We start from the raw sequence: 26,988 nt of genomic DNA on the forward strand, positions 1-26,988 counted from the left end.
CCAGACATGCTCTTTATTGACCTATTTTAAATTAAATTTTAAAAAAAGTTTTTAATTTCAAATGAAAGTGGCAGTTTGAAGGAAAATGTAAAACCATTAGGATTTCTGGCTGGACTTCCATCTTGTGCAATCAAACCGTTGCAAATGATCCAGAACGCTGCAGCACGTCTTGTATTCAATGAGCCCAAAAGGGCTCATGTCACACCTCTATTCATCTCTCTGCATTGGCTACCACTCGCTGCCCGGATCAAATTCAAAGCCCTGACTCTTGCTTATGGATCTTCCACAAGCGCAGCACCCGCATACTTCGACTCACTCCTACGCGTCTACACACCCACCAGAAGCCTTCGCTCAGCTAATGAGCGAAGGCTTGTGGTACCATCACAGAGAGGCATGAAATCCCTCTCTCGAACTTTTTCTTTCATTGTTCCGGGTTGGTGGAACGATCTTCCGTCCTCCATACGCACAACAGAATCACTCACTTCGTTCAAAAGACAGGTAAAAACTCATCTCTTCCATGAGCACTTAATCATACAATAAAAAAAAAAAAAAAAAAAAAATCCCCCTCTATTTCTCCTTTCTTCTTTCCTTTTCTGGTCTTTTCTACTCTAAGCAGTGTACAAATCTTAGTATTTAGGGCACTTTTTGTGTTTCGTTGCCTCTTCTTGACGGATCGCTTCCTGTTCTCCTGAGTTGTAAGTCGCTTTGGATAAAAGCGTCTGCTAAATGCATAAATGTAAATGTAAATGTAAATGATTTCCTTAAAGGGGGGGTGAAATGCTGTTTCATGCATACTGATCTTTTTACACTGTTAAAGACTTGGAATCCCATACTAAACATAGACAAAGTTTCAAAAGTTAAGGTGGACGTTTGATGGGAGTATTTCTTTGTCAAAAATACTACTTCCGGTTAGTCATAAGTTTCGGCAAGTTTTTTGAGATCATGCGTCCCCTTTGACGTTAACGGGGGCGGAATTTCCTTGTATGGGCCTTACGGACAATTCTACCGGAAGCGCGTGAGAGAGAGCGAGAGAGAGAGCGAAAGTAACAGGCTACGCCCATCAAAGCGCTGGCTTGTAGGATGCTAAACAGGTGATATAACCAGTAGCTACTGACTTACCCACTGATAGGCCGGCGGTCGATCTGTATTAGCACTTTCCTCACGCGACGGGCGAATCACTTTCCTCACAGAGCGACTCACTTTCCTCACGCGGCAGGCGAATCACTTTCCTCACTGAGCGAATCACTTTCCTCACAGAGCGACTCACTTTCCTCACGCGGCGGGCGAATCACTTTCCTCACTGAGCGAATCACTTTCCTCACAGAGCGAATCACTTTCCTCACGCGGCGGGCGAATCACTTTCCTCACTGAGCGAATCACTTTCCTCACAGAGCGAATCACTTTCCTCACAGAGCGACTCACTTTCCTCACTGCAGCGCGCTGCTGCACACGTCATTATTTAGCTCCGCTCACATGACACGCCCCCACCCGCTCGGCTTTTTTCGGAAAGACTCGGAACAGCGCATCTTTCTTATATAATTATAAAAAAAATAAAGACTTTTCGGAGATATGCAGGATGCAATGCTACTCTATAGGTACTCAAGATTGACATGACACTGACTGAAACTGAGTGTTTCACCCCCCCTTTAAGAGAGCGGGGTCCAGCTGTTACATGCAAATTCCTGATGGGCTGCTAGCCAATCAGAACATATTCCTTCAAACATAAATATGAGTGTATAAAACTCTGGAGCCACCATTTTAAGACACCCCTCGCTGCAGCCTGTAGCACGATGATGTGGCTGGATCAGATCCGATACGTACTGGATGGTGGATCGTTATGGCAATGTCATAGCCTACCGAACTCTGGGTTAATTTATAATGCATATGCGCTAGTCTTAGTGACATGTATGATCAAACTGTGTAGTTGTAGTACTAATAAAAAGTATTGATGAATAAATCATCTTTTCATAAATGTGATGCTTAAATTATCCTAGTTTCTCTGTACATGCATGCAAAAAAGTTAACATTTTAATATATTCTGATCATGCTGTTGAGTGTAAGGAAAAATGAGTCAAGTAATTGTCTCTGTAATTTTAATCCTCAAGGTACAATGCAACACGATCTGTAAAGAACTTAAAATACCAGTAGCCTACACATTCAAGGGAAAATGCAAAACGTGTGTCCTGATGGCGTGAGCATGTTATTAATTCTTATTTTTGCGCGAGAGGTTTGAGTATTTATCTATCCAGCAAAACTCTCCTGTGCATTCAATGATGTCCCAAAAACTCTACTGCGCATGCGTATATGACGTCACCGAATTGTGAATGAAAGCACCAGTATGTGTTGGATCTGATCCAGTACGTCATCGTGCTACAGGCTGCAGCGAGGACTACTTGACCATTTTGGCAGGTACTCAGGGGAGTGCTAGAGCGGTTGGAAGCACTCAAATAAATGTGTGACAAAGTTTCTGCAACAGCTCTCTGATCGCAGTGTATTACACCAGTGTTTGAATTCCTCGCTTCATTTCATTCACTCCTTGCTTATAGTGCACTCAACTGCCATGCACTTTATAGGGATTAGAGAACCAGTAAACAAGTCAGCGATTTCGGACACAGCAACAGAGTCGATGCCTGTGCTATTCAGAGACGATCAATCGACTATTTTGGAGTCGACTCCCCATCACTAGTTGAAATGCCATGAATTTCAGTTTTTTCTTCGTTCTAACTATTTTGCCTCACGTAACTAATGATAAAAATAAGTTCCTATTAAATATGATACTTAATCATAAAAAACACAAGTGATTTTATATAGGAATAACAGTCAGAAACTATTCTGAACTAGGCTATTTGAAACAGAATTAAGAATCAACAAATAAATCCCTGCATGGGAGCTGCTACACTGTAAAAATCTTTGTTGGTTTAACTTAAAAAAGTAAGTAACCTGGTTGCCTTAAAATTTTGAGTTTAATGAAATCAAAAATTTGAGTTGATACAATGAAGGAAATTGGTTTAATCAATAGAAACTCTATATATTATTGTATCTGAACCACATAAAAATGTGATAAATCATGAAAACAGCACAATTTGGCATGTTTCACTACGTCATCACAAATAAAATACAATTACCTAATATGCTTACAAAATCTTTTAATGATATTTGCATAAAAGTTGTTGATTCCCGAAAATGTTAATTGTATTATCTCTTTAAATTTAATTTCAATGAACTCAAAATTTTAAGGCAACCAGGTAACTTATTTGTTAAATATTTTTTTTACAGTGTATAGATTCACATGGATACATACATATTTAACGTTTTTAGTGCTGTCAATACATCAGTATTGTACGTTATAGTGTGTATAAAAACGTAAGTAAATGTATGTGTTGTAGAAACACACTTTACGTAAAAATAGACACGCATTCTCAGGAGATCATGTTGATATTTTATATAATCATTGTTTGTCTGCCTCCCAGCTATATATTTACTTTCACACTTATGGGTTTCTTTGGGCTGAACTGAATTGTATGCAAGATATCCAGAGGCAGACAGTAGTGGAGTATTACTTTCTACTCAAGTCAATTTTTAAGTATATACTTTATCAGTGTTTTTCTTTTACTAAAACTAAAAAACTATTACTTCAATGAATTCCAAAGCATAATATATAATGTCATACTCTTTACTGCACTACATTTCATTACAAAAAGTTGTTGTTTTCTTACCTTTAATACTTAATTACAATAAAAATGTAGTGCTTTCTTACTTGTATACAGTACACAGTATACAGTACTAAATTTTTTATGTAATTAAGTATTAAATGATATTCAATATATAATGTATTGCTGTAAAAAGTACAATATTATGTTTTGGGATGTTGTGAAGTAAAAGTTTTCCAAAGAAGAACACTGATAAAGTATATACTTAAAGTAGATTACTTTGAAAGTAAAAGTACTTCAATACTGTCCGCCTCTGAAGATATCTAATAATATCTTTATATAATAATATAGTTCATACTCCATTGTATATCTTATATATTGTATCTAATATATGGCCAAATTATATAATGTACATTTTTAGGATTATATAAGGCTGTTCATGATTTGTAACTATATATTTAATATATATTTTTTTATCATTTAATTAGATTTCTGACTATGTATTTAATGTTTGATTAAACATTCAGAATAGGTCCAATGTTATTAATTCCTTTTTTGTTTGCATAATATATAATGAGCGGAAACCCAAGCCCACCTGGACCACTGCAGCCAGAGGAAAACTGAGCTTCTTCCCTCCGGTCCGGAAACGGCTCCCATCATGCCTGCTTCAGGTTGTGGTCTGCTATTGGTGGATCTCATGTGAGTGACAGGCTGCTCCGCCCTCGCGCCAGTGAACACATCATCAAGAGAAGAGCTGAGCTGAGCTGCATGAGGGAGGGGAAGATCTTTTGATTCGAGATTACGAGGGACCATGATGTACACAGATAAATGAATACAGCAATATTCCATGAAGAAAAAAAACACAAAACAAGAACTGTCCATTTTGATTTCATTGTGACTTCAAGCTACAGACACTTACAGGAGTGTGTTTCACAAAACCACAGTTGCTAACCTGTTAGCAACTTGGTTGGCAATTGGAAATTGCATTGCAACCAACAGTTGTAACTTATAGCAACTATGGTTTTGGGAAACACACTCCTGTATAGGTTTGTCAGCAGTTTAACAGCACAGTGTGTTGTAGATAATGATCTAATCATCAATTTAATTTAAAATCTCATGTAAACGTGTTATATTTTTTGTTTTTTTTACATTCAGTCACAAATGGATGAGAAGTTTAGACAGATTGAGCAGAAGATATCATGTTTGCAGGTTTGTGTTCTACTCAGCTCTGTTTGTGCACCTCAAACCACACAAACAGGTGGAACACAAAAATAAAAGCAGAGCAATGTGCCATTATTATTATTTTTTTCTACGTTTTGTTTTACTTTATTTTAATATACTTTTTTAAAATCTTTAATGCAATAAACATATACAAATTGTGAGTTAAAAAAGCCTTTATGCGCACTAAAGTTCAAAATTTTGTCAGTAAGATTTGTGTTTGTTTTATAAAAATAATTAAACAATTATGTTATTAAGCAAATACATTAAATTAAGACCTTAATATTTCTATTTCAAATAAAAGCTGTTCTTTTGAACTTTATGTTTATCAAAGAACCCTGAAAATTATGTATCATGGTTTCCACAAAAATATTAAGCAGCGCAACTGTTTTCAACATAGGCTAAGTTAGATAAAGCTTAATAAGAAATATTAGAATGATTTCTGAAGGTGATGTGATGTGACACTGAAGACTTGGAGTAATGATGCTCAATACATTTTTTTAAACATGTAAATTCACATTTAACAGTTATTTTAAATTACCATAATATTTCACAATATCACTGGTTTTGATCTACGTGATTGTGAAGATGAATATCTTCTCTTCACAACCGATAATGTTTTACAATGTAAAAAAAAAAAAAAAAAAAAAAACCTCTGTCAGAGATCCGCCATATGGCATTTCTGTTCAATAAATTACTTTACTCACCTGTTTTGTTGAGTAATAAAAACTTCATAATCTCCGAGTGTTTTTACAACATTTGAAACCCCGCCATCTCCGAGAAGCCAAGCCAGTGTTGATGATAGTTTTGTCGCGTTTTCGTTTTGCCAGCAGACTCTGTTCGGCGTTTTTCTTTTTAACGTGTGATTTCCCTGCTAGCTTCTCCATGTCAACATTGTAACTAACTACCTGCCTATCGCATTCCACACAAGAATCGAGTAACTTTTCTCTATTTATGGACATGACGAGATTTACGCGAGTAATTACTCGTATACTTGAGTGAAGTAGGCCTACACAATTTCCCGCAAAAACCGATCAGGTCTCAAATAATAAACATACTGAATCAGGGTAAGACAAAAACACTTTTTGATGTTGTATCGGCACATTATTTAAATTGTTAATTTTGAACTAAAAAAGTTACATAGCATAGGCCTACCTTTAAAATAATATTCATGTTTGTTACACAGCCCACTCCACCAATACAGCACTCTTCGTGCTTGACATTTACACAGTTAAAGGCATAGTTCACCAAAAAAATGAAAATTACCACGGTAAGTCATCCTAGATGTATATGATGTTCTTCTTTCAGACGAATATAATCAGAGTTATATATAACAAAAATGCCCTTCCAAGCTTTATAATGGCAGTGAATGGCAGCCCAAAAGTTGCAGCCCAAAAAAGGGCATCCATCTATTATAAAAGTACTCCACTCGGCCTGGGGGATTTATAAAGCCCTTCTAAAGCATATCAATGCGTTGAAAAACATCCATATTTAACACGTGATAAAGTAAAATATGTATTTTCTGGTAGGACGCTTCTGTAGAAAGTAGGACGTAGAGTAGGCTGAGCATTTTGAACTGCGAGTTACACTTTCTTCTTGAATACGGAAGGCGGTTTGGCCGGAGCTAAATATTTTAAATATGCATATGATAATATTTATATAATAAATATTATTTTCCTAACACAAACGCATCACTTCACTTCAAAAGGCCTTATGAACCCTCCGGAGCCGTGTGGAGCACTTTTATAATGGATGGATGCACTTTTTTGGGTTTCAAATTTTAAGCTCCCATTCACTGCCATTATAAACCTTGGATTAGCCAGGACAACTCCGATTGTTTTCGTCTGAAAGAAGAATGTCATATACACTCCATCAAAAAATGGTGCATGACACTGCTAAGCCTATGTCATCTTAACTGCATATTGTTTCCCTAGGCAGATTTGTCAAACAATTTCTGAACTGTTGGGCTACCACTTGATTTGCAATGCAAAATCTGGGTCCTGAAGTAAAACCTGTTTTCTGAATACCAGGATAAATGTACGGGAGGTGGTGTTATGTGGTGGGAACAGGTGTTTGGATTACTGCGGTCCAGTTTTAACCAGACAACCGCATTCCTCAAACATGCTCAGAGATTAGTTGAGCTTGTTTGATGCAGATGTACCAAATCCCACGATGTTTGCGCCTCAGTAAGATGCCATGCAGCTACAGCTCAGCAGGATCCCACTGACCAAACAAGCAAACATTGCCATCCCGTTTATCCAGCCCTATTTACCCAGCTGTCTTGAGGTAGCTGATAATTAAAATCGTGATTTGTCATTTTTCTGTTGGATAAATAAATCTGCACATCATTGCAAGCCACTGATTACCAGTCAGAATATACGTGTTCATTAATGTGTTGATATGACTTAATTATTGTTTATAAGAGCTTTTCTCTGGGATTGACTCTAAACCACCCTTTTATTCAAGCCAACACTAAAATGAAATTATGAGCAGTTTGCTCAGTTATTAAACTGTGAAGCTATCCTCAATTTATAGACTTTTAGCTTTATAAAGCTTTATTAAACAGAAACATCTCCTACAACAACCTATAGTTAACAGGCTATATTACTTTGGTGGAAGAACTGTTTTTTATCATAGTGCTGCCACCACCATTTATGAAAAGCAAAAAACCATTTGAAGCCATATTTTACAGTGATTTCACCATGGTTAAAGGACTTTTAGGCCATTCACGTTGTACACAAGGCCATGAGTGACATATTTCTGCATTAGAAAATGTATTTAAAAATGTATTGGATAAGCCACTTGTGAAGCTATACACATATATTTGTGAGGGATAGACTGCACATCATTTGAGTTATATTGTTAATACACATATGGTATATAAAGTCTATACATCTACAATGTCACCAGTTGTGTTTATGAACTTTTATTGGTGGAATGAATATTTAGGTCTCTCATGGACTATAGCTTTAAAATTAAATAATTATAACCTTTATTGTAGACCTTAGTCATCCATGACAGAGGTTGAAGCATAATATTGTTTCTTTATAATAGTTTTAAAATATTAATTATTGAGATATTTTTGAAATGTAAATATATATATATATATATATATATATATATATATATATATATATATATATATATATATATATATATATATATATATATATATATATATATATATATAAACATTATATATTAGTGTGCAATATTAAAAAAATGGTATATATAATAAAACTTTATGTATGAATGCATATTATACTTACAAACTTTTATGTTAGAAGCAATTAATTGTTATTAATCAATTTGACAGCACACCCACAAAATATATTATTACCAAATAAGGATTGTTATAATTGTTTATATAGTGCTGTCAAACCAATTAATCACAATTAATTGCATCTAACAAGGGTTTATGTAGGTATCTATGCATATTTATATATATATATATATATATATATATATATATATGTGTGTGTGTGTGTGTGTGTGTGTGTGTGTGTGTGTGTGTGTGTGTGTGTGTGTGTGTGTGTGTGTGTGTGTGTGTGTGTGTATATATAAATATATATACCACACACACACACACATACATATATATATATATATATATATATATATATATATATATACAAACTTTTATGTTAGAAGCGATTAATCATGATAAATCAATTTAACAGCACACACACAATATTTACAAACGTATATATATATCTGTCATTTTGAACTTGATATTTTTTGTACACGTTTAAGTCAAAAAGGGAATGAAAAAACAATTCAGCTCAATTTTAAGCTTATATTTATTAAATGAACATGAATGCAAAATAGTTTTTAACATCTCACATGAGCTGTAAGGCGCAAGTCAGCTTTTCCTCTGGAAGGAAAATCCTATATAAAATTATTATTGCCTTCATTGTTTCAAACACCACGTGTCTCATTCGTTCAGTGCGTCATGCCGGGAGTGCGTCAGATTTGGCCCTCGCTTCTCTCTCTGTCCGTTGAGGGTGGCGAAGAACCCGTCTCGATTTTAAAATGCACATGAAACTTTGGTAACCCTTGTTCCTACGGCTGGAAGAGGTTGGCTCAAAAGTCACTACTTCTTCCCCAGTGGTGTCCGATGTTAAGGGAGGGACTTTCTCCAAAGGAAAACAAACAAGTAAACGTCAGGAAACAACATCAGGAGTCCTTACAAAACCTGAAAACGCCAGGCAGCCTGGTCTTTGTAGTCTAAGCAGTCTGCAGAACTGAAGTTCAGTTTCCATGATGATGCCACGGCGGCCTGCTCTTTGTAATCTTTGTAATCCAGACAGTCTGAGGAGCTGAAAGGCAGCCCACTGCCGCCGTACCCCTGGTGAGGGTGGTGTGGGTGCCCGCCGCTCTGCCCGATGTGGTGGTGTGGGGCGGTGCTCAGCTGTGTGTGATGGGTGTGCGGGTGATGGTGGGCGTGCCCTGGCATGGGCGCCAAGTAGGACCCGCAGTCCATGCCTCCAAAATAAGAGGCGGCGTTCGAGGCGGGGTAGCCCTGGGCGTAGCTGGGAGCCTGGTTGTAGGGCATGGGATACGACGGGACTCCTGTGGAGCCCCCGGCGCCCGAGATGGCCCTCTGCATGCAGGACGCGCTGGCCGGGGGGGAGATGTCGGGAAGCGAGGGGGGAGCAGGGAGCGGCGAGACCGGAGCGGGGCTCCAGATGGACGAGACAGGTGTTGTTCCTGAGGACGAGCTGCTGATCAGACTCACGCCGGGGTTGGAGCCCGAGGACGAAGACGACGAGGAGACGGCGGGAGGAGTGAAGTGGCCGCTGCTCTCTGACCCCGGGCTCTCGCGGGATGGAGAGGGTTTCTTTTTCGCCGGACGGATCTTTGAATTGCTGCTGCTCTGCTGCTGCTGCCGACACTTTGCCCTTCTGTTCTTAAACCAGACCTGCCAACAAACATGTCACAGGTTAAAGGGTTAGTTCACCCAAAAATAAAAATTCAGTCAATAATTCCTCACCCTCATGTCGTTCGACACCCGTAAGACCTCCGTTCATCTTCAGAACACAAATTAAGATATTTGTGTTGAAATCCGATGGCTCAGAAAGGCCTTCATTGACACCAATGTCATTTCCTCTCTCAAGACCCATAAAGGCACTAAAGACTTCGAAACAAAGCCCATCTCACTACAGCGGCTCTACAATCATCTTATGAAGCCATGAGAATGGTTTTTGTGCGCAAAAAGAACTAAATAAGTGATGTGCTGATTTCAAAACAAAGTTTCGAACGGTTATGAATCAGCGAATCGATTCATGATTCAGATCACATGACAAACTGCTGAAATCAGGTGACATTGGCGATCCGAATCATGAATGATTCACTGATTCATAGCTGTTTGAATCTTTGTTTTGAAATCGGCCCATCGCTATAAAAGTCGTTATTTAGTTCTCTTTGTGCACAAACACTATTCTCGTCACTTCATAAAATGATTGTAGAGCCGCTGTAGTGAGATGGGCTTTGTTTCGACGTCTTTAGTGCCTTTATGGGTTTTGAGTGAGGAAATGACATTGGTGTCAATGAAGGCCTTTCTGAGCCATCGGATTTCAACACAAATATCTTAATTTGTGTTCTGAAGATGAACGGAGGTCTTACGGGTGTGGAGCGACATTAGGGTAAGTCATTAATGACAGAATTTTCATTTTTGGGTGAACTAACCCTTTAATTATTATTGGATGGATTAAAAATCTGCAAATATTGTCAATGACCTCAAATGTTATGTAAATAACTGCACTGACACTTTCGGATGAGATCAAAATTTGATATATGAGATGATACTAACTTTGCAACACCGACACTTATTGAGTTGAATTGAATCAACACTGACTTGAGAATAATAACACTATTAGTCTTCTGTAGAGCTGATTTAAAGCTGAATTATAATTGATGAACTTTGCAATGCTGACACTGAATTGAACTCAAACAACGCTGTAGTGAATCAAAGTGAATAATGACACATTGCCTTCTGTAGAGCTGCTTTATCCTAGTTTTATGATTGAAGAACTGAAGCATTGACTCAGTTATTGAACTGAACTGAAGTTTTCATAAGATGAACTGTACAACACTGGCAGCATTACACTGAATTGAATCAAGATTGAACTAAACTGAGCTGAAAAAGTGTCTTCAGTAGAGATGCTTTAAGTTGAATTGAACTTGTCTTATAATTGATGAACTTTGCGGCACTGGCACGGTTACTGAACTGAACTAAACTGAGCTAAATGACACTCACTTTGCAACAGTTATTGACCTAATTTTTTATTGATTTAACTGAAATAAGATGGACTATATTGTCTTCTGTAGAGCTGCTTTATAGATTAATTGTACTTGTTTTTATTAACTTTGCCACACAGAAGCAGTTATTGAATAACTCAAGTTCAAATAAGTTAATTTCATAACTGGTGAATTTTAACACTTATTTTCCTGTTCATTGATGTGAAGCTACTTTGAAACAATATGTATAAAACACTATATAAATACATGTGACTTGACTTGAAATCTAGAAGCATATGGAAATCGGCACCACACCACCCACCTGCACTCTCGACTCGGGCAGATTGATTTTCAGGGCCACCTCCTCGCGCATGAAAATGTCCGGGTAGCGTGTCTTTGCGAACAGGTTCTCCAGTATATCCAGCTGAGTGCGAGTGAACGTGGTTCTCTCTCTTCTCTGTTTACGAGGATTTGCTGCAATAGGGAAGACATTCAAAGTTACAAAATTAAGTCTAAAAGAGTTTCTCCTTCCTGACTTTGAAGCGCTCTTGAATTGCCATGCATTGCTTAAAAGTACTGAGAAGTTATTATATGTTGCTTATGTGAATACAGATTCTCTTAAAATGTTTATCTTTCAGGGATGCTTACCCGGATATCCCACAGAGGGATGGAGGAGGTCCATGGTCGTCCCGCTGAGCCCCAGCCCGTTCATGGCATAGGGGGACTGTTTGAGGTATGACATCATTGTTGAGCTCCAGAGAGACACCTTCAGCAATAACACATTATTAATTTAAAAAAGGAATTGCAGCTATTTTTTTTTATCACTATAACACATTGCAGCATAAATACACAGCATTTGGCACAGCCCCATTGTAAAAACATGTTAAACGCATGTCAGGAGAGTGATCATCAGTGTGAATATGACTAATGTCTTGCCTTTAATGATCTCTTTTTTCACACTCGACTAATCAAGGGCTTCACACACACTAATTGGCCATTTGCATGTCATGCCCTGTTAAGCGCTCCTGATGGACGCGACGCCGCGCGAAGCGTTTGATCTTTCCTTTTGTTGGCGGTACAATTATGAATTTAGGCTAGCCTACATAATGCTAGTTTTAATTTAACACATGGTAACAGATAGGCATTTAAAAGCTATGTAAATTATTTGCATTTATTACAATTTAATTATGCAGTCATACGGAATGACTATATTGCTATATAGCTCTATATTTAAACATTAAAACACCCCTGTAAATATATATATATATATATATATATATATATATATATATATATATATATATATATATATATATATATATAAATGTGTGTATGTATAGCCTAGCTACTCTGTAAACAATTATTTTTCAAATATTTCAATATAGTCTATATAGAACGAACAAACAAATAGGTAAATATTAACAATTTTTTAAACGAATTTTACTACTTTGAAAGTTGGAAAGGAATATTATCCACAGTCATACATAATCTTCTGCATCTTCTGAGCGCTGCTTGAAGCACAAGGCCGGTCGGGATCAGCTCGAGACTTATGCGCATTTGGAATTATTTGGGAGGACCGACCTGTGCTTCGCCGCAATTGTTATGAGGCAATAGTACAAATGTATTAAGACAAAAGTTCTGTAAATGACATGTTGCGCTTTTTCTCCGTCGCTCATGCCTATGAATGGCCCCATTAATCCCACGCTGAGGACAGATAACATGGGCCTAAAGACTCCACAATCGAGCTTTAACTATATGTAAATGACCACTGAGTGTGCAAATTATTCTCCATAGCCATTTAGATTAGACCCAGAGGGGACTCCATTTGCAGAAGAAACCTTATCAACTAAATAAACGACACAAACTCTCGTGCACACCGAATACTCTGCAAAGTTTGGCTGCAATTAATTACGTTTTGAAAGAAACTAATAATTCTAGGAAAATGCCTATATGCAACGCAAATTATTTATTTGCATTCGGCCAAGGCATAATTTCTAAAAAGGCATAGGCCTACACATTTAATTAAAGTGAATTTCTAAACGCAACTTAATAACCCCTTCAAATAGGAAAAAAATAAGTTTATTTCCTGTCTAAACGTTTAGGTTAAAGTAAAGTGGTGCCAACGTTACAATCTGTGAAGTATTGCACATTTAAATCACCATGAAATCTCATGAAATCTGGTCGGAATTGGAAAAATATATTGTTATAGGCTATGGAATAATACAATAACAAAATAATAATCTGCACTTTTACATTAGCATATATATTTTAAACATTTATACTGTACCTTTTTTCTTGGTCTTCTGTGCTCTTTTCTTTGAGATCCACTGAAAATCCACAAAACCAAGAAACACTTATTTTTTTCCTTCTTTTTTTGTGTGAAGATAAGTCTGAACTCCAGCTGGCTGGAATTGTAAGAAAACAATTTAGCCACAAACTTCAAAAATTCCCAATATGATCGCAAAGTCCTTTTGCACTCAGTCAGATGTGGCTCGTTGTATCCACGCGTAATATTAGAGTGATGGGATGGCCAACGCTGTCGAAATGAGATTGATCACCTTGTTGATGGCCTGTCCGTCTATGAGCAAAAGACACCTGCGGACCCGCCCATCATAGCCAATCAGAAGGCTCGTTTGTCCTTACAGACGACTGCTCTAGCCAATCAGAATGAAAAAGTGCTCATTAACTCCTCCTTTCGACGTGACGACACATTAACCTGCAGTGTGAATGAGCGGGTCGCGAGGAGAGTAAACAGTTTGAATACACTTTTAATTGGAGCCTTTAGTGAGCGCATCACCCCGGGAAAGGAAATATAAATGTTAAGAACTCAATTTTTAAATAAATGTACCGTTCGGTCGATGAAAATCCGTCGTTTTTAGTGAGCAAATCTTTTTTCTAACAATTAGCCTATCAACATGCATAAGGCCTACATATTTCCATCCTCACATAGCTAATGCATAAAGCTATGCATTTAAGAAAAGTTAGCTTGGGTATAAATACAATAATAATAACAATTATAAGCATGTTTCAATTGCTTAATTAGGCTATAAATGAGATGGCGATGAACCGTTTTACATGCGATTCCTTGCGGGCCAATTAGCACTTTTAATCTGGATTTGTACTAGGCTACGTTAAAAAATAGCCCAAGAAAATTAGAGAATTCCGGTAGGCTATAAAACTATTAGTAGCATTTGTTGTTGTTGTTTGTGAGACTGAGGCCTATGGTGTAACCGTGCGAAGAAAAAGAGGCATTAAAATGCTACAAAAATTAATCTTGATATATGTAGCCTAGCTAAGCCTATATAAACAGTGAAACGATTCTTTAAAAAAAAAATAACATCTAGGCTATTTGAACAATTATTTGTCTGCCAAATCAAAGTCAGTGTGGCGTAACAACTTTTTTTTTTTTTTGAAAAACAAAACAAAGAAGAACAACACAAAGTATTTTAAGTAAAAAAAAAAATAGCCTATTCTTACATTTTAGTCAGGGAAGTGGCCTATAACAAACTTTTAGACATTGACTCGATGTTAGGCTAAGATAATGAATAGGCTAGGCTACATAAAAATCAATGTAAAAGTGTGCTAGTATTAGTTAGTATTTTTTGTTTGCTATTTTAGAGCACTCTAAAAACATTTAACATTTTAATTAAAAATGTAAACCAACGGTTACAAGTTTAAACCAACAGATTGAATTGTTCATATGTTTATTTGGGTCAAATATGGGCAAAACCAAGCGTTGGGTGTAGCCTAATTAAACATTTTAAACCGACGGTGTGATTAGTCCATATTTGACCCAAACATGAGTTGAAGCAACCCAGCATTTTTTTTAAATGTGTGTGGTTAAACTATTATATGGAGAAAACGTTAGGCCTATAAACTTTTATAGGCTACAAACAATTAAGTTATTCATAAGGAACAGGCCTATAAGAATAAGCAATAAATCATTAGATCAGCCATATGCTTTCTACAGCTATATTACCAAATCAGAATTAGCCTATTGCTCCATATCTAGTGTCGCACACAACGATGAGATACGAGATCCTTACAACATATAGACCCGGAAAAAAACGCATGCGGACTTCCTAAACACTTCTGCATGCACCACAAGTTGTTAAACGATCCCGTAAAATCAAGATATCTGTTGGCACTAACCTATTGTCCAGGGGTATTTGTGTAATCCCAAAATGCAGTGGAGTTTCCTGAGCAGTATAAACCCGTAAAGCCGCGGGATCAGCCGGCCTAAAGCGAATGTGTGTGTGTGTGTGTGTGTGATTGGTCTCTTTGCCAGGCGGATTGTCGTGTCTCTTGTAAATTGTCGGCGCTTATTAAAACGATGGTGCATAAAATCCCCTGTAAATCCCAGAGTTGTCAGAAAGCGCGAGGGCAGGACTCGTTGATCTGTCACTCACCGGAGCTTTGGTGAAACGAGGAAGAAGCGGAAAAGTTTTCCACCTGGATCGCGGAGCTCATGAGGTGATCAGCAGGTAGACTCAGACCCTGCTTTAAATCATACAAGTAGGCTATGCGAGATTTTCAAAAGTGCTAGACATCTTTTCTCGGTTTAATCTAGGCTACTTTTGTGTTTTGTATCAGGCATAGGCATTTACGTTTTATTTTAGGCTATGGATTGGTAACGAAAAGTTGTTCTTACAAGAAGTTGTAGTTCTGTCAACAATACCCATGAAAATTAAAATAAATCGTCCTTCTGAATCGATAAAAAAACCTTTCCTGTGTCGTTTCTTGTCATTTGATTTGTTTAGCATACTTTTTTGTTGTTGTTGTCAAACTTTTACTTTCGAATATTTTAAGTAGCTTTTCAATCGTTTTTAGATGTATTAATTTAAGAAGATGTAGCCTACATTACAAAATAATTTTTGATTGTAAATAATATTTAGACCTATTCATATAGGCCTAGGCCATGTTTGTTTTACTCGGTCGTGAGAAACAGAACCTTCTTAATAAAAAAAATAAATCTAATAAATTAAACTTCAGCTCGAACATGCCTAAATTGTTTTTTTTTTTTTTTTTGCCTTGTTATAAAATATTTATCCAAAACTTCACTATAAAAAAAGGCTGTTTTTTTTTTATTGATCCAAAAATGGGTTGAAACAACCCAGAATGTTTAGTGTTATTGCATCACAATGGTTGGAGAGAACAGTTGCAAATAAGCCTAAACATCAAAAATGCTTTGATTGATAAGAAAGTTATCCAGAATTAAGATGAATTCAGCAGATGCATTTAGATATCAATGGTGTCATAATGCCTCGGTCACACCAATAAGGGTAAATATACTTAGTTCAATATAGCCCAAAGTTAGCTTATTTAAGAGAAATGTGCACGTATAGAAGAGCACACAAGCATGCTCAATATCAAAGAAACCATGACTGAACAAATGTGCTGGATAAATGACAGCAGTGATTAGAGAGCTCGCTAACTGATCGAAGCTTTTGTTCAGGGGGAAATTAAACTCGCCGCTGCTGCCAGAAAACACAACCTCTCGCCTGCAGCTTTCAGCTGATCTCAGTTCAGAGTTTGCATTTTAAATCCAGATAACGCGACTGTTTCGAGACAGAAGATCAGACCCCAGGTCAGAACTATAATCTGAGACCCACACAGGCCCTCAGCTTAACCTGCATACATTATTCAGCAGACTAATTTTAGGTTTTCTGGGTTGTGTAACATTACAAACTCCTTACAGTGTGGCGTAACAATTCACAACAAACCTGCTGAAGCGTCTTCAGTGGCATCTGGGTTTAGGGAATCTTTCCATTGCACAAACGGTTAAGTGGAAAAAGGTTCTTCAGATTATTAAAATGTTCACACTAAGAAAAAAAAGGTTTCAAGGTTCTTCTATGGCATCGCTGGGGGGCTTTAAGAACCTATTTTTGAGTTTCATGTAATTTAAGTAGTGTCAAGTAATTAAAAATTAGGATTTATCCCCACTTTTTCCATCAGTATCAGGGTCACAAAGATAAAAGATTGTCCATGACTTTTCCAGCTGTTCAAGATAAGAACATGAAAAAAAAAAAAAAAAAAAAGAAGAAGAAAGAAATTCCATGAATTTTTAAGACTTTATTCATTTATTTTTTACTTTTCCAGGCCTGGAAATCATGATGTTACAATTATATATTTCTATTGCTGTGGAAACTGATTGCCTGAATTCAGACAATGATTCGATAGAATTGAGTCCAATGTAATGTAATGCATGTCCGTTATTAATTATAACATCACGTGAAAAGAAGAGCTCTGTTTCATACAGTACATTTCTAGGCAAAAGCAACATGTCACGATTACATTTTAGTGTCATCAAGAGCAACTTTTGCGTCACTGATATATTCTAGTTTTTGTTAAAAATTTAAATTAGATTTTATTTTTTACATTTTCTGTTTTCACTCTTGTAGTTAAAGTTTTAGTCATTTTTTGTGTTTTTTATTAGTTATTTTTATTATTATAATTTTTTATACTTCAAGAAAAAAATGATTAATGTCTTGGTAACAAGTTGAAATTAAATACGATTTTTTTAAATATATAGTATATACACTGTAAAAAATATGTTCAATAAGTTATAACAACATATGTTTTTACATTGTTTTAACTCATCAAAATAAGTTAAGAAATGTTAAACTTCTTTTTATTAGTTATACAAGATGTAACTCATTTTTTAAAGTAAGTTTAACATAATGTAAGTTGAAATAACTTAAACATCCAAGTCGATTGTACTGCAAAAGTTCAAAAATTGCCTTTTTTTTCAGTGTGTATATTTATACACTGTAAAAAAATATTTAGAAAAAAAGTTACCTGGTTGCCTTAAAATTTTGAGTTCATTGAAATTAAAATTTTGAGTTAATACAATGAACATGTTTTGAGCTTTGACAACCTTTATTAAAAGATTATTAAAAGATTTAGTAAGCATATTGGGTAATTGTGTGTGTTTTATTTCTGATCATGCAGCGAAACATGCCAAATAGTGCTATTTTCATGATTTATCACATTTTTTATGTGGTTCAGATGCAATAATATTTTGAGTTTCTATTTATTAAACAAATTTCTTTCATTGTATCAACTCAAATTTTTAATTTCAATGAACTCAAAATTTTAAGGCAACCAGGTAACTTACTTTTTTAAGTTAAACCAACAAAAAACAACCAATTTTTTTTTAAGGAGTATATATAGTCTATTAAATTAATATTTTATTTCCGGTCATATTTTTTATTTGTTTGTTTCAAGTATTGACTATGCTATTTATGGTTTGAGATTTAATTTTAATAGCCCTGGTGACGTCACTTAATGATGGAGGGTAAAAGCCAAACACTCACTGTGAGTGTGGACATGAAGATAATGGAGAGGAGGGAAGAGCAAGGGAGTGTGGAGCTGTCAATCACAGCACATGGCCCCGCCCCCCTCATTAGGAAGGTAAATAGAAGGGAGGAGTGATGAGAGATAGAATGAGAGAAACAAGACTCAGGAGGAGAAACCAGATACACAGCTTAAACACACACACACACACACACACACACACACACACACACACACACACACACACACACACACATTTCCGTGTTTTATGGGGACTTTACATAGGCGTAATGGATTTCATACCGTACAAAACCGAATTTTCTATCCCCCTACACTGCCCCTAAACCTACCCATCACAGGAAACATTCAGCATTTTTACTTTCTCAAAAAAAAACATCATTTAGTATGTTTTTAAAGCTATTTGAAATATGAGGACATTTGAAATGTCCTCATAAGCCATATTTATAGTGTAATACCAGTGTAGTACCCATGTAGTTATACAAATTTATGTCCATAAACCACATAAACAGGCTCACACACACACACACACACACACACACACACACACACACACACACACACACACACACACGCACGTCAGGTCCACTATCTGTGTGTGGACTCTCCATAGACGTAATGGTTTTTACAAACTGTACATTCTATTCCTTTACACTGCCACACACACACACACACACACACACACACACACACACACACACACACACACACACACACACACACACACACACACACACACACACACACTTTAACAACATACTCCACTAAAAATCATCACAACAATCATCACATCATATTAGCTGCTTTATAACCTCCAAAAGACAGACTGATACTTAAGTTGCTATTCAATGAATAATGTTCCTCAAACAAACAAAACGTTCTCTTTTTGTGTTCCATTGTAAAGTAAGCAGGCTATGGGTTTGGATGGACATCAGGGGGAGTGAATGACATAATTTTAATTCCTGCCTGAACTTTTCAAGCCAAGTTCATTTTTGTCACTCCAGCCTTCCACCTCTATCCTGTCTCAGCATCTCAACACTTGCTAACAAACACAAGTGGTTCATCTCAACATGAGCAGCACAATATTTAGCTGCCAATAGATGGAAGAGTGTTTCGTTTCCTTCAGGTTTTTCCATCTTGGCTTGTGAAGACTCGCGTTATAACTTGCATGGCTGCCATAATCTCTCTCTCTCTCTCTCTCTCTCTCTCTCTCTCTCTCTCTCTCTCTCTGTGTGTGTGTCTAACAATGCGGTTCACTGGTTACCATGTGAAGCTCACACAGCCCCACAAGAATGTGCAGGTTCAGATCCTCATGACCCGCCCCACAGAAACGAGAGAGAAAACAAAAAAGAGAGGGATTAAGACCTGCTTGCAGGACCGAACGAAGAGGAGAGGGGAAACTCAAAAGTGGGTCTATTGATAGACAGTCTCAAAACTAGTTTCCAGTGAGAGGAAAATGCCATCTTGGCTGTCATGATATTGATCCAGTCATGTAAATTGCAAAGAGCAATTAGATTCCAAAGCAGAAAAAAAGAAAAGTGTTAAAGTTTTAGCCGCTTTCAGGTCGTCATGAAACTGAACAGGCATCTAGTTTTCTCAAACGTGCTGCGTAACACGAGAATGAACCTCATTGGTTCTTGCTGAAGCTCAAACGTGCTGCGTAACATGAGAATGAACCTCATTGGTTCTTACTGAAGCTCAAACGTGCTGCGTAACATGAGAATGAACCTCATTGGTTCTTGCGGAAGCTCAAACGTGCTGCGTAACACGAGAATGAACCTCATTGGTTCTTACTGAAGCTCAAACGTGATGCGTAACATGAGAATGAACCTCATTGGTTCTTGCGGAAGCTCAAACGTGCTGCGTAACACGAGAATGAACCTCATTGGTTCTTACTGAAGCTCAAACGTGCTGCGTAACACGAGAATGAACCTCATTGGTTCTTACTGAAGCTCAAACGTGCTGCGTAACACGAGAATGAACCTCATTGGTTCTTGCGGAAGCTCAAACGTGCTGCGTAACACGAGAATGAACCTCATTGGTTCTTGCTGAAGCTCAAACGTGCTGCGTAACACGAGAATGAACCTCATTGGTTCTTGCGGAAGCTCAAACGTGCTGCGTAACACGAGAATGAACCTCATTGGTTCTTACTGAAGCTCAAACGTGCTGCGTAACACGAGAATGAACCTCATTGGTTCTTGCGGAAGCTCAAACGTGCTGCATAACACAAGAATGAACCTCATTGGTTCTTGCGGAAGCTCAAACGTGCTGCATAACACGAGAGTGAACCTCATTGGTTCTTGCGGAAGCTCAAACGTGCTGCGTAACACAAGAATGAACCTCATTGGTTCTTGCGGAAGCTCAAACGTGCTGCGTAACACAAGAATGAACCTCATTGGTTCTTACTGAAGCTCAAACGTGCTGCGTAACACGAGAATGAACCTCATTGGTTCTTGCTGAAGCTCAAACGTGCTGCATAACACGAGAATGAACCTCATTGGTTCTTACTGAAGCTCAAACGTGCTGCATAACACGAGAATGAACCTCATTGGTTCTTGCTGAAGCTCAAACGTGCTGCGTAACACGAGAATGAACCTCATTGGTTCTTACTGAAGCTCAAACGTGCTGCGTAACACGAGAATGAACCTCATTGGTTCTTGCTAAAGCTCAAACGTGCTGCGTAACACGAGAATGAACCTCATTGGTTCTTACTGAAGCTCAAACGTGCTGCGTAACACGAGAATGAACCTCATTGGTTCTTACTGAAGCTCAAACGTGCTGCGTAACACGAGAATGAACCTCATTGGTTCTTGCGGAAGCTCAAACGTGCTGCGTAACATGAGAATGAACCTCATTGGTTCTTGCGGAAGCTCAAACGTGCTGCGTAACACGAGAATGAACCTCATTGGTTCTTACTGAAGCTCAAACGTGCTGCGTAACACGAGAATGAACCTCATTGGTTCTTGCGGAAGCTCAAACGTGCTGCGTAACACGAGAATGAACCTCATTGGTTCTTGCGGAAGCTCAAACGTGCTGCGTAACATGAGAATGAACCTCATTGGTTCTTGCTGAAGCTCAAACGTGCTGCGTAACACGAGAATGAACCTCATTGGTTCTTACTGAAGCTCAAACGTGCTGCGTAACACGAGAATGAACCTCATTGGTTCTTACTGAAGCTCAAACGTGCTGCGTAACATGAGAATGAACCTCATTGGTTCTTACTGAAGCTCAAACGTGCTGCGTAACATGAGAATGAACCTCATTGGTTCTTACTGAAGATCAAACGTGCTGCGTAACACGATAGTGAACCTCATTGGTTCTTACTGAAGCTCAAACGTGCTGCGTAACACAAGAATGAACCTCATTGGTTCTTGCGGAAGCTCAAACGTGCTGCGTAACACGAGAATGAACCTCATTGGTTCTTACTGAAGATCAAACGTGCTGCGTAACACGAGAATGAACCTCATTGGTTCTTACTGAAGATCAAACGTGCTGCGTAACACAAGAATGAACCTCATTGGTTCTTACTGAAGATCAAACGTGCTGCGTAACATGAGAATGAACCTCATTGGTTCTTGCGGAAGCTCAAACGTGCTGCGTAACACGAGAATGAACCTCATTGGTTCTTACTGAAGATCAAACGTGCTGCGTAACACAAGAATGAACCTCATTGGTTCTTACTGAAGCTCAAACGTGCTGCGTAACACGAGAATGAACCTCATTGGTTCTTACTGAAGCTCAAACGTGCTGCGTAACACAAGAATGAACCTCATTGGTTCTTACTGAAGATCAAACGTGCTGCGTAACACAAGAATGAACCTCATTGGTTCTTGCACGTCAAGCCAACATGCTTGAGCTTCTGTTTAACACAACTGATGTGTGAGTTGATGAATGCTTATATGTGAAGAAAAGCCCAAATTTAATCAGTTTGAGATTAGTTTTACGATCTCTTTATGAACTTTTTTAAGCGTCAAAGTGGTAGTTGTGTAGCTGTCAATGGAGGGACAGAAATCTCTGTCAGATTTCATAAAAAAGATCTTCTTTTGGGTGCTGAAGAGGAATACAAGGGTTTGGAACGACTTGAGGGAGAGTAAATGATGACTGAATGTTCATTTTTGGGTGAACTATCCCTTGAATACAATGTGACGTTTTTTTTATTTATTATTTTAAAAGTTTGTATTTTACAGTCTTATTTTAGTACATCAAATTAAAAACAATAAAAACGAGCAAAGCACATAGTCACTTCCGCAAGTAAATAAAATAAGTTTTAGTGGAAGTTAACTATACCATAAAAAGACCAATCACAATCCAACATGGTATGATGACCTCATCTTTATCAGTTATATTGTGCAAGCTGAAAATGGAAGATCTTAAAATTGTTTTGTTTAAAAAAACAAACAAATAAACAAGTGGTTCAGCACATTTAATGCAGAATCTGCAAAACAGCTTGGTTGGAGTTTGAATTAATTGTTTATTAAAAGTTTTATACAATATGTAGAATGTAATTGAATAACATCAGTGCATCCTTGCCTATGAAAAATCACAGACATAAGAAACAAATGTTACTCTTAAAAATCATAATTTGCCATTGAAGTGAAGCCATTTCCCTGATCTGACCCTTAAAATGATGCACTGTAAAAAAAAAAAAAAAATCTCCAATTGAACATTTTCTAGTGAGTTATCACATCTACATATTTCAGTTGCCCAAATTCTGTCAATTAAGGAATTTAATTCACAGAAATTCAATTTGGCCAACTGAAAAATGTAGATGTGATAACTCACTAGAAAATGTTCAATTGGAGACATTGATTTGTTTTTTTTTTACAGTATGTGGATATTCAGATGGATTCAGTCAGTCATATTAAATAACATGTTTGACTTCACTTCTCCACATTTGCAGTTGTCCAACAGGTCACTTTGTTCAGAAACGTGAGCAAACATCAGTCACTTCCTCCTCATACGTTTCCCACCAAAGCACCTAATCTCTGTTTCATAATCTCATTACTTGATATCACACCAACAGATTATGAGAGCCAATCTCCTAATTACCATTAAAAAAAAAAAAAATACAGCATTAAAGTGAATTGAAAAAGTTAAGCTGTCCGGTCATCAAACTAATTGCAATCTATTGATTATGGATCTGAATCTTTATCTTGAGCTCAGTGGATTCACCATGGCAACCGGTGCGGCGCTGGCAGGTTGCCATACAAATGTCAGAATCGATCAGATGGAAATGGACTATTTAAAAAGGCTGAGCGACATATGGACGAACCCACTGGAATAATGCTTTCATACAGGCCATTCCTGCCCCGCTACTGCTGTTCATAATCAGTGGCCAATGTGTTTTGCCTGGGTTAAGCCGGTTATTGTCACCGAAACATATGACAAATACAGATAACAAAGACTGTCGTTTATGTAATCAGTGTTTTGTTCTCAGCATTTTTAAAAATCCTTTAGTGTCCCAAGGCAATTATCCCCCAGGAACCACTGATAAACCAACTGCAAAGTGTTAGTAGGCAAAACCATGTGACATATCTATATTCAGACAAATGCATTAGAAAAACATCAGCTGATAATCATGTTTTTGAAGATTTCTGAGCAAACATTGTGTAAAATAATTCTTTAAAATAGTGAAATGTTGGGTAATATAATGTGTTCAATAATGTGTATCTTTTTTACATCAATATTTAATAGTACTTATAATTTTATATAGCAATATATTTTTTACATAAAATAATACTTATAATTTTATATAGCTTTTATATATTTTATTATATGTATTTTTTATACATTATATATATATATATACACTCTAAAAAATATGGACTAACCCAGCAGTTAGTCCATATTTGACCCAACATTGGGTTAAAACAACCCAGCATTTTTTAGAGTGTGTATATATATATATATATATATATATATATATATATATATATATATATATATATATATATATATATATATATATATATATATATATATATATATATATATATATACCCCAACTTTTACATTAGATGCTATTAATCACAATTAATCGATTTGACAACAATAGTGCAATTTTTTGTAATATATGTATGTGTGTGTGTGTGTTAAAATATATATATAATACATATAAAAGCTATATTAATTATTTTATTTATATAAATAAATATTAATACTGGGCAATCAATTAATCGCATCCAAATAAAGTTTGTGTTTATATAATATACTGTATGTGTGTACTATGTATAATTATTCTGTATATATAAATACACATGCATGTATTTATTTACAGAAAATATGTTATATCATCATATATAAATCACACACACACATATATATATATATATATATACAGTGTATACATGCAAATATTTCTTAAATATACATGGAGTGGATATTTATACATAATAATTGTACACAGAGCACACACATACAGTATATTATATAAACACAAACTTTATTTTGGATGCGATCAATCGTGATTAACTGATTGGCCAGCACTAATAAAAATAAATAAATAAATAAATAATATATATATATATATATATATATATATATATATATATATATATTTTTTTTTTTTACATGCACACACACACACACACACACACACACACACACACACACACACACACACACACACACATAAATAAAACATGATATATTTACAAAGATGTTTGTTAGATGCAATTAATCGCGATTAATCGAGTTGACAGCACTAATTAATATATATATATATATATATATATATATATATATATATATATATATATATATATATATATATATATATATATATATTAAACTCACTAGAATAAACTCAAATAATCTGTGAGGCAGCAACATTTCACAGGTTTGCTTTTTCAAGCTTTCAAAATGTATGTTTTCGCTAATAAAAATGCAAGTACTAGTTGTTATTAGTAGGGTCAATATTAGCACTTACAAATATTACAAGTCACTCAAAGGGATTTGAATTATTGTGTAAAATGTGTGACTTGAGTTATATTTGACTATTGCTCACACATAGATAATTCCTTTTAACACTTTCATCGTCACACATTAATGCATGTACTTGCACTTAATGTAAAATTACTTCACACTTACTATAATGGGACAGTCCTGCCATGTCATAAATTAATATTTAAAGAGAAAATGATTTGACTAGCGGGTGCATATTTTCCTGGCAGGCAGCAACTGTTCAACCTGAATTAACGGGAACAACAATCGCAAACATGCAGAACCTTTTCGGTTCATTTTTGCGACATGTCTCGATGGCTTTCCTTCTTTTGTGAAGGGCACATATTACAGGCATAAGACTTTCACTTAATCTGCAAAGCTCTCGAAAGCTCCTTAAAAAGGCTCCCTCTAAAACTTCAGTGCTTCACAGTCTTTTGTGCATCTATTTTATTGCGCTTCACCCTGTTTGCTTTAGATAACAAATCTGCTGCTCGCCCTCAGGGTAAAGGGAGCATTACAAATTAATCCCAGCTTTAATAAGTCCAGACTAAGCCCGAGTTTTCCCTCCGTCAAAAAAAGAGAGAGGGTGGGTCAGTGGGGAAGATGAAAAGGAAGAAGGGAAAGAAATATATTAAAGCCTGTGATCACAGCCGGCTTGTCTTGTTTGTCATCCCCTCTTTTTTTGTTTAATCCTTTGCTCTGTAATCCAATTTGTCTCTGAGTTTCATCAGGGCCTCAACCTGCCCCATCCACCTCTAAAAACCTTGCGTTTACCGTCTAAAATGATATTTCCTCTTCCTGCTTCCATGAAGGGACCCGGTCTGATCCCAGTGCACACAATTGTATTTACACAATTTATTCTGTTTATTTGTATTTGTATGTACACAGCCATCAAACCAAATCGCAAATGAGGAATTCGAGTTTTGTTGGCTTTTGAGAACTGAAACTCAAAGCTTTCAAAGAGGGTTTCTGTTTTTGCAGGAATGGGAAGGCGTGCGAGTCAGCATAACGCTGGTCGTTGGCTCTCAGATGGTCGAGGGAAGATTATAGATCTTGATTTAATTACTGTGAGAGGATGAGGGCTCAAGCACTAACTTAAGAGCTGCGCTTGCTGACAAATGAGTGGAGAGGAGGAACTCTTCATTATGACAGCCTCACTCGGCTTTTTAAACACTGGTCAGAAACCAGGAGATAAACTATCATTATTTTAATATTGATAGTCAGTTTTGTTCATTTTATATACTTTATATTGTGCATTGCTATAAATATTTAAAAAACTGGCTGTCTAAGTATATTTGACAGTCAATAATAATAATAATAATAATAATAATAATAATAATAATAATAATAATAATAATAATAACAATATAGTATTAATACAACAATGTGTTTGTTTGTACATTTAAAGAAAAGAATAATGGAAAGAAGAATGGATGGATGGAATGAATGATGGATGGATGGAACAAACAATGGATAATGACAGAATGAAAAATGTAAAAAGTGGATGATGGAAAGAGCGATGGATGATGGAACAAACAATGGAAAGAACGATAGATGGATGGATAGAAAGAATGATAGACAGTTGGATGAATATAAAAAACAAACTATAGATGGACCAATGGAA

The 26,988-nt window shown here is 36.4% G+C and overlaps 1 protein-coding gene and 2 long non-coding RNA genes across 6 annotated transcripts in view; 1 reads left to right on the forward strand and 2 right to left on the reverse strand.

The window, feature by feature from the left end:
* The window catches only part of LOC137073909 (uncharacterized), a 22,418-nt gene extending 16,328 nt beyond the window's left edge, over positions 1-6,090 (reverse strand). Inside the window, exons 1-2 of one of the 2 annotated variants that reach the window (XR_010904820.1) lie at positions 6,024-6,090; positions 4,246-4,414 (exon numbers count right to left, since the gene is read on the reverse strand). This is a non-coding gene — a long non-coding RNA (uncharacterized lncRNA). Of the gene's footprint in view, positions 1-4,245; positions 4,415-5,575; positions 5,690-6,023 lie in introns of those variants that run through there. The other variant, XR_010904821.1, reaches the window with a different exon arrangement.
* Positions 5,852-15,534, forward strand: LOC137073911 (uncharacterized). The gene is made up of 3 exons (XR_010904822.1): positions 5,852-5,935; positions 11,747-11,841; positions 15,397-15,534. It is a non-coding gene; the product is annotated as an uncharacterized lncRNA (long non-coding RNA).
* Positions 8,669-15,609, reverse strand: otx2a (orthodenticle homeobox 2a). 3 transcript variants are annotated; one of them, XM_067442619.1, is made up of 5 exons: positions 15,518-15,609; positions 13,396-13,513; positions 11,757-11,874; positions 11,431-11,582; positions 8,669-9,789 (listed from the first exon to the last, which is right to left on the reverse strand). In XM_067442619.1, the coding sequence occupies exons 3-5, from the start codon at positions 11,851-11,853 to the stop codon at positions 9,055-9,057; spliced, it is 984 nt and encodes a 327-aa protein (XP_067298720.1). In that variant the 5' UTR covers positions 11,854-11,874; positions 13,396-13,513; positions 15,518-15,609; the 3' UTR covers positions 8,669-9,054. The 3 variants fall into 3 exon arrangements, with proteins under 3 accessions (XP_067298720.1, XP_067298721.1, XP_067298719.1); XM_067442620.1 differs by lacking the exon at positions 15,518-15,609 and adding an exon at positions 15,261-15,364 and having other exon boundaries at positions 13,396-13,435; XM_067442618.1 differs by lacking the exon at positions 15,518-15,609 and adding an exon at positions 15,261-15,281 and having other exon boundaries at positions 13,396-13,824.
* Between the last annotated feature and the right edge of the window lie 11,379 nt (positions 15,610-26,988).

This window comes from Pseudorasbora parva, chromosome 4 (assembly GCF_024679245.1).
Source record: "Pseudorasbora parva isolate DD20220531a chromosome 4, ASM2467924v1, whole genome shotgun sequence".
Lineage (NCBI taxonomy): Eukaryota > Metazoa > Chordata > Actinopteri > Cypriniformes > Gobionidae > Pseudorasbora > Pseudorasbora parva.